General features: G+C 38.1%; 1 protein-coding gene across 4 annotated transcripts in view; it reads left to right on the plus strand.

Annotated features, from left to right (window-relative positions):
• Positions 1–735: 735 nt before the first annotated feature.
• The window catches only part of LOC124876431 (protein turtle homolog B-like), a 211,011-nt gene continuing 196,845 nt past the window's right edge, over positions 736–14,901 (plus strand). For all 4 annotated transcript variants that reach the window (XM_047379184.1, XM_047379185.1, XM_047379187.1 and 1 more), the window contains exon 1: positions 736–994. In XM_047379184.1, the coding sequence (XP_047235140.1) occupies positions 931–994 (64 nt within the window). In that variant the 5' untranslated portion in view covers positions 736–930. The remainder of the gene's footprint in view (positions 995–14,901) is intronic.

The following is a 14,901-nucleotide window of genomic DNA, read 5'->3' on the forward strand; positions in this document are numbered from 1 at the left end:
TCTTGGGTTTGTTTTTGTGTCACACAATTTTTGACAGTCTCAGTTTTCTAAAATATATCTGATTACAGTCAGTGACGCGTTGATGCACAGACTGAAGAATTCCTCTCAGTTTATTGCGCAGGATGATGCTGCAGCTCCGCTACGGCTTCACACTCCAACCCAACTTGAAACGGCTCCGTTTACACTGCTACATTCAGGTCCTGTGATTAAAAATGTTAAACTCCTACTTTTCATTACGCTATAAGAAATATCTTTCCATAAGCAATTCAGACATTGAAAGCTCATTAAAGGCCCTTAAACTATTCACCTAGACATTTTTAAACATCATAAATGATAGATGGGGTGTTGATCAGATATCCGTAAATTTCAACGGGATTCAATTAAAACGGGAATATAGTTCTAATTTTGTGATTCAGTAGTAAATAGTAATAGTAAATAATAATATATATATCTATATTATTTTTTATGTAACATGAATTTCAAGAAGAGAGAGAAAAGGCTTGAAACAGTGACTTGAACAGACGTTGGGAACTTCTGATCTATTTTTATTTTTGTCAAGTGAACGTACCACTCCAATTGTTGAAGGGACAGCACAGGTAACCAATCAGCGACTGGAGCCTTCTAACGTGCGTCAATGAAAGAAGCGCGGAGGCGGGACCGCGGGTGTCTGAAAGGCTTAGTTCGGTCTCGCGGCGCCGCCTGCTCTCGTTCCATTGGCGCAGGTGATCCGTCTCAGGATGCGAGAGGAGAGCGGAGGAGAGGGGAAGAGAGAAGGGAAACCGCCGATGGTGAAGGGTCCAGGGCTCGGTTAACGGGGAAGCAAGGATACCGGCCCATCTCTGTTTGTCCTGGGCAGCTGGGCAATGACAGATACACCGAACGGGGCACTTTGAGATATGATGAGGCTTTTTTCTGGTCGGTTATAGTACTATGATTTGGTATGTGGCCACTTTGATAGCAAGTGTATTCAGCACCCGAGGATCGGCCGCTCAAGGTGAGTCGAAGTGCAGTATCTGTATCAGCGTCCAGTGCTTAAGTTTGAAATCAGCATTTTTTTTACCCTTAAAAACAGCATTGTCTCGACTGCTTGTTTTTCAACTTTTCTCATGTCGTTTGCCTGTTAAACATGTTTTGTGTTCAAGTTTATGTGTTCATCACCTGGAACGGGAGACAAATAACGAGGGAAAATAACCTGTTCTGTTTTATTTAATAAGCAATGACAAACCTCGGCAGTAACCTGCTTATTCTCACTTTAAACGCCGGGTGGAGTTGGGTTTCATGTATTCATAGGCCTGCTTAAAATGAGACGTTTTTGGCTTTAGATGGAAATTATTTGCAGTCTAATTTATATACCGTAATCCTCCCCAGATGTTTTAGTTCCCTTTATTTAAGCTCCGGGACATTTTGCCGTTTGTGGACTGCAGCATCCACCTGCAGTTTAACTCACCCCGGTTAAGCATAATTTCGTCAAATGTGAGGAGGAACGGGATTAGTATGGGGCGCCGGTGTGGATGTCGTTAAATGCTGTGAGTGGATTAACCTCTTCCTGCAAAACTGCCGAAGTGAGTCGTGACCTGTTGTGTCCGCCAGAGGGAGCGCTTGCTCACTGAGGTGACTGTGAGCAGCTGAAGCAGCTCTGCTGTCATTGCTGTAATTTGTAATTGCTGGATTTTAGGCTGAAGAGATTTGACAGCCGTATTGGGTTTACCCTGATGTTTTCATAAGAGAGAAAAGCCACCTACAGCTCACCCTGTCCTGCTTGTTGTAAAGTCTGGAGGGAATGAGGGAATCTCCCTTTGAGTTAACTGTTTAAATACACTATGTAGATCATTTCAGTGATAATTAACACGCCTTAAGCCTTAAATTTTCTTATTCATTTTTTAGAAAAAGAAATTAACTTAAGGTAACTTGTTCTATGCAAATTGCATCATTGTAGCTTGTAATTGTTATCTGGCATTGGCACTGTTATATCCTTAAATACTATCAGAAAGACTCTTAAACTCTCATTTATAACTCAGTAATTTCAGGTTATGTTGGAAAGCTGTCTGCTTTTTGTTTTAGTCCTCTTCAACACCTTCAGCCCAACCCTTATTAATATTGAGAAATATTTGTAATTGCAGAGGTATACTTGGATGGAATTTTTTGATAGGCTTCTATATTTCAGGCGTAAAGCTCTGCTCTCTAATAATATATTTGGGAGCTTAGATGAACTCTGACTATCCTTCATGCCCACAGTTTCTATATATCTTAGTGACCAAGATCAGAATGCTCGGGGAGAGTTGTTGGGTCATCACAACAATGAAAAAAAGAGACTAGTGATGAAATTGTAGATTAATCGAAATAGCTATAGTCATTTCACATTATATTGAAATTTTGTGTTTTCCTAATATCTTGCATCCCTTGCTGAAAGTATTTTATGAGCTGTTGTTTTCAGCTGGTATGTTTAGGATTATTTTACAGATTAATCATTAGGTTGAAAGACTGACAGACTCCTTCCATGTGGTGCATGGAGCATCAAAATGTGATGGTGTTTTCTGTGGTCAGTTTGGGAACTGCGCTGGACTGTAGAGCCTCCACCATGTTTCACAGATTATATCTCACTGTTCAAAAGTAAGTTATCAAAGAAATCACAGATAGATGTGAAGGATGATCAGTGGAAAAGATTTTCATAAGAAAATTAAAATGAGTTTAAATGAACTTGTGAGGTTTTTGCCTGACAGCTGTGATGTGTACAGTTAATTTCAAATACTTATGTGCCGTTATTTAATGCCATAATCTGGGAAACTGCAGATGTTTAGAAATGACTCCAAAAGACTGAATCTTAGTCATGGCTAATTGAAAGGAGAATGTAGACGCCTCAGAGGTCCTCCGGATCTTTTTCCCCAGAAGTGACCCCACTGTTTATAAAACTTTCTCATAAAGGAACGACTCTCAAACAGAACTAAACTTTTAACATTTTATTCTAAATAAGGCAGAGGAATGGTTACAGAGATCAGCACTCCCATCCTGGAATATCTCGGAGATCAAAGAGACGGAGCAGCCCCTAAAGAAGGTCACACGTAGTTTTATATCTGGTACTCCCGTGCAAGAGATGTACACTTCATCAGTGTTTATTAGTAGACTATGTGTCACCATTCTGGTGTCTGATAGGCTGTGTAATAGCAGGTGTCCAGTCCTTAATCTAAGTGCTTCTGCAGTATTCTAATCAACCCGGTTACAGACTGTTCCACAATCAAACCCAATGTACTAAACCTTATGGGAAACCGTAGGTCATTTGTCCTTGTAATGTACATCAGTGAGGTTGCTTATCCATATCCTAACAAAAGTGAAAACATTAGAATTTATACTTTATCATTATGGTGTGTGTAAAAACTCATCTATAAGTAATATTAAGAAAGGTTATTCCTAACAGTCTGTATGAGTAATTTGACTGTGTTGATTAGAGGATCATTGTAACAGCCAGCTTGGCATCTATGTTAGTCGTAGTTATATTAGACATCATCGATTCCATGTATGTTGTGTAGATTTGAACTTTGATCACATGATGACGGACTGACTGAAGGAAAAGCATCAAAAGCTTTGAAAAATGCCCCAAAATATCTTAACTCTTAACTACTCACCTTTAGATAGACGGAGAAAAGTAGGACAGCATCTATTCTTTCACATCACTGATTAGATAATGGCAACAGCTGTTTCATCCCGCTATGAGAATCTGTTGACACTGAATCTCACAGGTCTACAGGTATATTTCCTATTGCTGACACTATGTTACTCAACACAGAGGTTGTATCAGTTCTTGCCTAAAGCTTGTTTTGAAAAATTGAAAAGCTTTTCTATTCTCCAAGGCAGTGTGAAGATTGTGGCTTGACATGTATTGAGTTAGTCCATTTGGTCCTTGTGTTGTGCTTCATTAAATGTTTGTGCACTCATGTGTACACAGACACGTATAGATGCCAACTGCCGTCTAAGTTGGCAGCTGACACTCAGCTTGTCTGTTAACCCAAACCCGAATCAGACTTTCTCTCCTTCTTTGTGATATCCATCCCTCATTCACTCTTTTTGTTCCTTCCTGTCTGCACCAGCTCCTCACCAAGCCTTACCATGCGTACACTTGCATGAACTCGCTCCTCTATAGGTTTTGAGTGGCCTCTCTCGGTATGGGGAGGCGACTCAGGGAAGGGAACATGGTGGGTTGTGTTAATGGAAGCTCAGGGTGCGCTCCTCAGAGAGCTTTACAGGCACACATGTCCATATTCAACCATCCCCTCAGGGAGCAGTGTGTCTCCAACCAGATCTGAACATATGCCAAATAACACGCTATGTGTCTAAGTTGCACTAATTATGACTAAGCTGTGTGATAAATGCCGCACAGTCACTAGATAAATACATATGCCACAGCATGGGTGGGAATGCGAGTGGGATGCTGGATGACAGCAAATGTCAAACAAACTCTTGACCCTTTTTAGTCACTGTTGTCATCAAAATGAGGTGAATGGAAAGAACAAAATCTGAAAAAGGTTTTCCCTCCTGTCAGAACCCTTAAAACCAAACTGTTTCAAAATAGAGATAGGGGTTTTACCCATCTTTCTAATATTTGAGTCAAAAGCTGAAACTGTTACAGTTTGGCAGGGAGGAACTTTAGCATGTTTGCATATAAAAATGTTCATCAACACCATAGGGGGAAAAAATATTGCTTTAATTTTGGTTAAATCCCAATATGCTAGTTGAGAAGACCTTGTATAGTATTCATACTGTGTTACAACTACAGACTTTAGTGTATTTTATTGAAATTTTATGTGATAGATCAACACAGAGTTCAAATGAGTTGTGAAGTAAATGAAAATTATTTTACATTTTTTTTTAGAAATTAAAATTAGCAAAAGGAAAACATGTATATTGTGTATTTATATTCAGCCATGTTTACTTTAAACAGTTCATCCAACTGCCATTTTAATAATAATCTAATCTCAGTAGAAATCCAGTTGTAGACAAGCTTAAAGCAGAGTTATAAAAGGTTTTGAAATAATTTGCCTAGCTTTGAACATCCGGTGGTTCTACAAAGTATTCACTTAGGTTTGCTGAATGTAAGCTGAGGTTGGAGGATATGTAACAGTTTTCCAACCCTTGTTCGTCAGTCCAACAAATGACGATGGGTGATATTTTCACGCAGGTGACGTTTAAACTTTGTTGTGGGCAGAGCAGTGTCCACACACACGGACTGATTTGCCAGTTTAGAATACAATTGTCCCAAAAATGTAGAAATTAATTATCCAAAAAAAATAAAAAATACAAAGTCGCCTATTTGGGATTAATTTAGCTTTAAACCGGATGAAAGAGGTAAACCATAGGAAGTAACTAAAGCCTTGTGCCGCTTGTGCAGATGTTTACTGGTGCCAGCCAAGGTTTCAAACACGCTGAACTTGCATGAGCAAGTGAGTGTTCACCACCCCAAGTATGTTAAGTATGTTATGCTGTCACTTGCGTACTCGTGACCAGCTGCTCCAAGCAGTGTGTCACATATAACAGTATATAGTTCGATGTGGAGTCTTTTTCCCGCCGAGCTGTTTATTGTGTGAAACCGTGTACACGGTCGTAAAAATCCTGCATATGTCCGTGGAGTCAAGTAGGCTATGCCCGACTATGTTTTGCCATTAAATCGTAGGCCAAACAAACTCAGATCTGTATTTAATATAAAGTCATTTTAATGTTCATATAATGTCAAGTTCCGTATGAAAGCGTAGTCACTGTAGTTGGGTTAGTGGATTCATTTTACTTGTGTTTCATAAAATACATAAAGATCTTTAAGAACCGTATCAAGTCATATTGAGTTTGCCACAGGTGTTTGGGTTTTATTCGAATTTCAAACTGATAATAATGAATTCTTTGAGAAGAAAATCCTTGAACTTTAAGCATTACTGAACACTGCAGCTATCATGAGAAAAACTACAGATACAGGGCAACAAAAAAATGACAATATCCTGAAAAAGTACATTTTTTGTCAATCATTTCAGAAAGTGAAACTCATATATCATATATATTCATTACACATACAGTGAAATATTTCAAGCATACATTTCTTGTAATCTTGATGATTATGGCTAACAGGTAATGAAAAGCCAAATTCAGTGTCTCAGAAAATTAAATTATTACATCAGATCGAAAAAAAAGTATATTTTGAACAAAAATATCAGGCTTCTGAAAAGTGTGTTAGTTTCTAGGCACTCAATACTTTACATGAGTTACGGCATCAATGCAGCGTGGCGTGATGGAGATCAGCCTGTGGTTCTGCTGAGGTGTAATGGAAGCCCAGATTGCTTTATTAGAGACCTTCAGGTCATCTTCACTGTTGTTTACGTCAACAATGGTGATTACGAAATTATTTTGTTGATGCCTCTTTATTACATGACCATAATGAGAAGATGACAAGCTAAATGCGACTCTTTAATGAGTAAAACATGACAAGACGTGTGAGTTTTCGTTGACAGGACAGCAAAATGTAAGTGGGTGGTATGTCAGATTTGCAGGTACATTTTCAGTTCATTAGCTGATTAGAGTATAACACCATGAATTTCCAGTAGAGAACTTTATAGTTAACTTTTTCACAATATTCAAATTTTCCGAGACACTGATTTTAGGGTTTTCATTATCTCTTAGCCATAATCATCAAAATTACAAGAAATAAAGGCTTGAAATATTTGACTCTAGAGTAAGAAATCTATATTTGAGTTTCACTTTATGAAATAAAGGAACAAAAAAATATCAAACTTTTCCATGATACTCACATTTATTTAGGTGTACCTGTATACAACATCTTGCACATGCGTGACTTACATCAGGCACCAACGTCTGGAGAAATGAACAGAGCAATTCCTTTTAAAACACTTACTGTTCTTGCTTGAGTGTGACTCAGATTTGGAAGGAATCGTGCATAAATCACTCACTTTAGACAGTGACTCGCAACATCTGTTTTAGCTACTCTTTATGTGATTATGTGCAAACAGATCATCAAGCTGATGTGGGAATGTTGCAGCTTTTATAAAAAAAATCATGAAGCTGTGCTATTCGCTCCATAGTTGGCCCATCTTATGCATGGACCAGTTTTACAAAGCACTACATGCATGCTGATCCAAACACACCCATCAAGTCCAGCAGTTTGTGCTCTCTTTGCATCAGGTCCTTGTTATTCTTGCTTCAGCTGTAAACACAGCAGGCGCAGAAATGGCAGAGAAAGAGAGGAACAATATTTACTCACAAAAAGACCTAGAGAAAAACACATCAACACATTTCCAAATGAGTAAGCACAAAGATGTTTGTGACGGTAAGCTGTGAAATGTAAGACAATTAATACCTTTAAATGATTGACTCAAAGTCAAAATGTACCACACTGTGCCCTTATTACATGCTGTCCATAAAAGGTGTATTGAAATAACTTATGATATATTATCAGAAAAGAAAAAGAAAGTGGTGCTTATTATTTATTCTGTCTTCTTATTTTGTCTTAATGAATGAAATATACGTCTGTTTTTTTTTGGAGCATTATTCTCCAGTGGTCTTCAACAATGTTGAGCACTGACAGTAGATCTTACTTAGGTTACAAAGCTAGTTTGTTGAAAGTACATTCATTTCTGCATATGGACCATTGTCCAAAGTGCAACCTGGAGGCCATTTGCAGCCCTAGCAATGATTTTGTGCAGCCTTAATTAAAATTAATCTTAAAGTCTAACAAAACCAGATGCAACAGTGTAACCCTGCCCCCAGAGGACTTTTGGAAAACATCACCAAAGTGGGCAGTGCCAAGAGACACTGAGGGGGGCACAGCCAGGTGTGGGGTGAGCAGAGGGGGTTAAGCGGGAGTGTGGTCAGGAAGACGAGGGAAAGTGGCAGCTACATATGACATATTGAGCGTGACTAGAGCTGGTAGTTTCACAACGGATCTTTCAGGGTGGAGGATTTTTCACCCCCCTGGTCTCCCGAAGTTAAATAAGGCTTTATGAGCCCAGCAGGTCTGAGCCTTACCAGTTCTAGCCGCTGGCTCGAGGAGCTGACTCTGCGATGCCCGAAGCTGCCGCTGTCGAGGACAGAATGGGTAGTTTCTGAGTGGTGCTAACATGGGCTAACGTTCAAAGCAGTAGATTAATATTATCTCAAATAAAGCACATGATCGAAGGTATAAAGCATAAAATGCTATGATCAATGCTGGCAGCTCCAACTCCTGACACACTAAGGTGACGTGTGTCTGTACCGTTTGAACCAATAGGAAAATTCAACTGCAATAACACTAAGGTGGTTCTAGGACCACTACTGCAGAATTAAACAAATCTACATTAAAATGTAAAAACTTGCACAGTAACAAAAGATAGCACCCCTAAGGCCCAATTTATACATATATGTTTTATCTGCAAAAAAAGTTGTTTTAGGGTCTGATCCCACTTTAAAACAAAAATGTTCACTACAACACAAAGTATTCATTTTTTAACCATGTTTTTTGCTTCTGCTAAGATAACTTGGATTATTATTGGCTTCTTGTTTGTGTAATATAATCTCAAACTCATGGCATTTAGGGTGTCATCTCCCATCTTTCACTGTCACTCTAAATGTTACCAGAAGCATGCTGTTGTGAACCAAACATCCAACTAATGGTGGACTCACTGATCCTGATATTAGTCAGTAAGAAAAATGCCTTAATCTGGATCCTGGTCCTATCTTTGGTATTAGACCACAGTTCAGATTAATGCATTTACTTATTAGTCCAAATCCCCTGTGACCCTTTTAGATTTAACCTGTATAATCAGGTCCTGTTATGGCTTGATTACAGTCCTGGCAAAAACAAAGGAGATATCATTTAATTCTAGGTATTTAACCAGGGTTTTTGAAATGGTCTTCATTTTTTATACAATTTTCTATTTTGGCCTAATCTCTATAAATACCTACATGGTAGAATGTTTGCTTTGGTTTTCTGCACTCGAGGCTAGAAACGCCAAATACATCTTTTCTGACCATGGCTGTAAGTTCTGTTTTATGATGAAATGAGACAACAGTCTCTTGTCCATTCTGAAGCTGACAGTGACTGAATGTAAAGAATGTGCTGGATTTTGCTGACTCTGGCACAGTTTGCTTGTGATTTAGAGGCAAACAGATCAACCATATTGCCTTTCGTTTTGGAACTGTGATTTTGGGGTGTGAGCACTGTTAATGTAAATCATCTTGTATCTATGGCAACACATTAGCACTTCAGCAAGGCACCTCTCACAAACTGCTTCATTGCATTGTGTTTGTATTCAACATGAATACATGAAGTCTGTTTAAAATGAAGATGAAGTTCATTTTAATCCTTTGTCCATCTGTCATAGCATATTAGGGCTAAAACAATTAATGGGATTATTAGTGAATAATCGATTATTGAAATAATTGTCAACTAATTTAGTAATCAAATAATTGTTAACTGCAGTACACAGACTCTAAAACATGCTATTTACTGAAAGGACAACTCACTCAGAGCATTAATTAGGCCAAAATTGTTCAACAAATATATACATTTCCATTTTGTATTTTAGATGAAAAACCTTTGTCTGTAAATATGCTCTATCCAGAATTCCTCAAGTGGCATAGTTCTAGCTTCACCTGGTTCAAATTCTGTTAAAAATCCCCTATTAAGCTCCTTTTGCTATCCGATTATTCATCGATTGATCGAGAAAATAGTTGACAGATTAATCGATTAGCAAATTAATCGTTAGTTGCAGCCGTACATAATATAGTTCCAGTTCACTGTAAACACGTCCTAATAAAGCTCCTAATTCGATGTTTTTGAGCTTTTTGTTTTCCAGCCACATTCTGTCTGTCTGCTTCTGTCCACTGTCGGCCCAGTCGAACGCCCTTACTATGTGTTGAAGGCAGCAGCACACACCAAACATCCGAGCTGACGGAAAGAAATATAGATATTACTAGACGTTTACATGAAAATCAGTCCATAGCAGAGACAGAGTCCAAAACACATATCCAAGACCCAGTAGGATGAAGGGTAACAACAGTCCCCAACTTAAGGAACAAATATATACTAGGCATAGTCACTGCTGTGATGGGTTTAAAGTTAAGAGTTTTAAATTATAATCTAGACAGTAGGCTGATGTCGTCTACTCATTTGACAAACTAACACATTTCTGGAGCATTCCTCTCATAGTTGGAGCAACAGGTTTTTTTTTTCTTCGCACCTCTTCCTCCTCTTCATCAATCCATTTGGCTATTTTGGTTAAAAAAGTGTCAGAATCTGTTCGTTTTAATTATATTTTTTCTGCAACTTTAATTATAACTAGGAGTGTAAAACCAAAAGTAAAGCTAACACAGCTAGTAAGACACACAGGAAGAGAAAAAGTTCTGATCCAGAGATCAACCCAGCTCTGTTTCATCACTGAATGTTAGTTTCTGCTCGGTCAGGAGCAGTTTGGTAGACATCCGGTGTCTATTAGATGCTCTGCATTCACATTTCAACAACAAAGCACAGTGTATTCAATACAAATCAAAAGGTTTCTGGGCACAGCAGCGCTGGAGCTGCTTTCAATCTCAATGTCTCTTTATCCAGTTAAAGCTTAGTCAGTCAGATGCCATTGTTTGCATTGTTGGGCTAGCCTTACTGGGTTTACAAATCCTTCATATCCTGTCTGCTGATCTGTCACTCTGTTGTTCTGAGTACCCAGAATGCTGCAATACAAGTGAAATTCAATCATTAGTTGTCGGCTGGTGTGGCCAAAAGTCTTTATTTGTTCATTTTCTCAAATCAACAGGAACCACTTCCTTCATGACTTCAAAATAAGAGTCTCAAACATAGATGCAACAGAATGTCAAACTTAAAGCACCCATTTTCATATCTGGGTCTTTAATATTAGCTTAAACTTCCTTTGCTATACAAACTCACATAGTAAAAGCAGCTGAATCCTTCATGAGTCACATGTTACTCTGTCAAGAAGTGGTATTTTAGTATAACGAGATCCAGTGCCAGGAGATCTCAGCCCGATTTGTTGCGTCAATGATTTTTGAGCCTAAGGAAGATGAAATGTAGGAGTTAACCACAGATTTTTAAATGAACGTACACAGAGCCTGAAGTAGAAAACATCAGTTTGTAAGGTACATCAGAACCTCATCACGAGGTTACACAAGAAAGCCCAGCCTTGTTGACTATCCCCCAACACTATCCAGACTCAGTTGAATTACTAACACAGGCGCCCATTTGTAAAAAGTGCAGGAACCTGAGTCCAAACATGGGGCGGAATATTTTAATCAGTACCTGTTTTATATTGCTGTATTATTCAGTGAATTTCAGATCTAATTGTGACTGCCCTTTAGCAACATAAAAAATAAGACATCTTAAGTGACTCAAAACCTCTTTCCAACTAGCCATTCTGTCATGCCAATGAGCAGTCCTAAATATGTTTATTTCATACTAACCAAATGTCAAATATTTGAGATATAATGGAGATTGTAATAGATAAGAATAGATTAGCTATCAGTTTCACAATTATTTCTAATAAGCATGACTTTCTGAGATATTCCAGCATTTTCTGTTTATTTTTGGCAGGAGCCATAAATGAGCTGCCAGGTTTCTTGTGAACTAATGATCAGTTGTATTTTTTATCCAGCTGTTGCTGTTGACTGTTACACAGCCTCAGTGTGAGTCATGCTGTCAGTGAATGTGTGTGTATTGGAAGGAAAGAGGTTTGCAGGTATTGTTTGGATGATGTGTTAATTTGAACCATCATGCTGGTAAATAGATGGAGCACCTAACAGAGGTTTGGATGCTGGACATATACTTTAGTTGGTAAAAGGCTCAGTCAGATCTCAGGTAAATTAACACTTCATCTTTCACAACTTACAACACATGAACACTTTTTACGCCAGTGCATCCTTTAACAGTTTTTTAAGTGTCGGACTTGCCTTTGTGATGTGGTGATCCTGTCTCCCACCCTCTAGCTTGTACAGTACAGACCAAAATTACTGCTCCGCACACTCTTGGCATTCTGTTGATGAGCTTCAAGAGGTAGTCACCTGAAATGGTTTTCACTTCACGTGTGCCCTGTCAGGTTTAATAAGTGGGATTTCAAGCCTTATAAATGGGGTTAGGACCATCAGTTGTGTTGTGCAGGAGGTGCAGTAATCAAAGCAAAAGGTGGTTACTTTGAAGAACCTAGAATATAAGACATATTTTCAGTTGTTTCACACTTTTTTGTTCAGTATATAATTCCACATGTGTTAATTCATAGTTTTGATGCCTTCAGTGTGAAGCTACAATATTCATAGTCATGAAAATAAAGAAAACTTTTTGAATGGGAAGGTGTGTCCAAACTTTTGGTCTGTACTGTATATTCACGAATAACTAGGTGTAGAAATAGAGCTGGCACATCTAGCCCTGTTGCTGCCTAATTAATTTTATTCCCACAATCTTAGCTTGTGTTCCAGTGTTTTGATGATTCCTACAGTATGATCACTTAATGAGCGGTTGAAGTGAAGTGGGTGGCTGATGGGAAAAAATCAAGCTGCTGACCAAGAAAAAGCAGGCTCTCAATTCAATTCCTATAGGCGTTTTTCCACAGTAGGAGTTGGGATATTTTCAGCTTTTAATTAGGAATGCCTCATTCTGATCTTTCTATTGATCTGATCGCTGCTGGTAAATACTAAGGGCTTGCTCTTCAAAGATTCCAAATAAGGAGCTCTAAATAAAAAAATAAAATAAACAAAAATTGTACGTGCAATAACTGGGCGTATTGCAGATGATTGTGTACACAGTGGATAACAAGTGAAAAAGCAGTTTGGACCGCCCTGTTTAAATAAGAATTTTGCGTGTGCTACTGACTGTTATCGTGGACAGTTTGGGAGAGCAGAGTAGCCTTCTAAGAAAGATGAAGTTCAAAACCATGGAGTTGGAGGTAAAAATAATAATAATAATGAGAAAAAAAATCATATACTACAGTTTTAAAAAAATAAAAAAATAAAAATAAAAGCTCAAGTTGAAAGATTAAATTAAATTATTAAATTAAACCTGGAAAGATGCTCTCAGCTTTTATTCTGTGATAAGCACATTGTTGTAATAGAGGAATATAAGTTGCCTGACCCAAGGCAAACCAAGCCTGTAATAACACATTTATATACTTCAAAATAAATGTGCTTCGTACGGAACCTGTGAAGTTTTTTGGTCCGCACCAAATGTGGACTTTATTTTGTTCTTCTGGTGTGGTTTCACATTGCACTTTTTGCAAGTGAACTATTACCTGTGAACAAAGCCACGTGTGGGTTCCAAAAATTATAAACAGAGCGTAGCAAAATCTTTGTTAAATGAGCTGCTCTTCACCCTTACAATAATATTTCAGCTGTAATAACGGCACAAATATGCAGAACACAGATGTTGAACGCAGCACGTCTACAATTGTTTTCCTAAATTTCCGGGGCTGTGCTCTGTCCTGCCCTAGTCATGTCTGTCCAATAGGAGCCATGATCATCACCCACATGACTTTGTTTACAAGGTGTAGTTCACTTGCAAAAAGTAAAATGTAAAAGCTAACTATTATTATTGCTTATCCTTAGTGTTTATTAGTGCTGCTAATACATCAACAGAGGGACAAATATAGGATTATTCTGTGATAAAAAAGGGGTTTTCAGTGCAAGCATAGATGTGGTTCATACAAAACAATTTTACAGTGTAAACAAGTTCTGGTTCATTCAAAACATTTTCTATTCTCTAGACCAGAATCAGGTCCATGCAAATGTATTTAGAGGCAGTCCTGTCCAATTTATGTTTCTGCTCATTTTTCTTTGGTGAATCAGTCAGCAGGGTAGGTTCTGATAGGTTCTGATTATTTTCTGTTCTATTGTCAGATTCAGTCTGAATCCACTGCTTGTTTACTTTTACTACTATTAGCAACGTATCACTTTACAGCTAAACAGGGGACTAACACTGATCATTTCGGCACCACTATTCAGCAGCTGATAGAGCTGTCTCTGCTGAGAGAAATTATTCTGTGTTAATCCGTACCCGCAGTAGAAGTAGTTATAATAAGTATAGTGGTTAAATGACCAAAATAGCTGCCCTCCACCACAAATGTTAAAGATATCATATGAAAACAGTATTGAATCTTTGTATAGCAGTTCATGTCGACTAGTGTAATTGCGGTCACTTTTATCCCTGCTATTGCCATCAATTCACCACAGACATGATTTGCCATAAGTTTGTCGCTTTGCCTTTTAAAGTGAGTAACTGTCAAATACTGCAAGTTGAAGTTGATCTCCAGTTGTCAGATTTCTTGTCTGACATCGGAATGTTCGTGAGTGAAATCTGTTCATGTGTGGTGTGTTGTGTTTAAACAGACCCCGTCTTATTAAACACTGATGATGATGATGTTGCTTTCTTCACATGCAAAAACAAAAGTAGGTAAACACTTCCAGGTCAGACCATTCGAACTGAAAAAAGACATGGCTAAAATTCCAACTGAAGCCATTTTTCTGTGTGCAACATCACCTGCTGTATGTAATGAGTCCTTTTCATGGTTGTTGGTTTAACTTTAGAGTTAAAACAACAGAGGTGAATGCTGATATTACTGGTATTTTATTATTGTTAAACCTATTTCACAAACTGCTTGCATTCTTCTGAAATGGCTCATATTTTCTGGTAGGAATACAAATCCAAAGTATGGCTTAATTTCCTCTCTTTAAATGCACTGTTATGTAAATGCTGATTATTTTAAAATGCAGTTTACCACTGATGTTCTGGATGGTGCTGTTTTTACTTGTCAGTGACAGCTATTTTGTCCCTACACAGTTTCTGTAGGACAGCTCAAAGACTAGTTTAACTCAGTTAAAACAGCTGTTATCATGTAATGAGAACACATTACCTGAAACATGCAGAGCTGTTTCATTTAT

This window comes from Girardinichthys multiradiatus, chromosome 11 (genome assembly GCF_021462225.1).
Source record: "Girardinichthys multiradiatus isolate DD_20200921_A chromosome 11, DD_fGirMul_XY1, whole genome shotgun sequence".
Lineage (NCBI taxonomy): Eukaryota > Metazoa > Chordata > Actinopteri > Cyprinodontiformes > Goodeidae > Girardinichthys > Girardinichthys multiradiatus.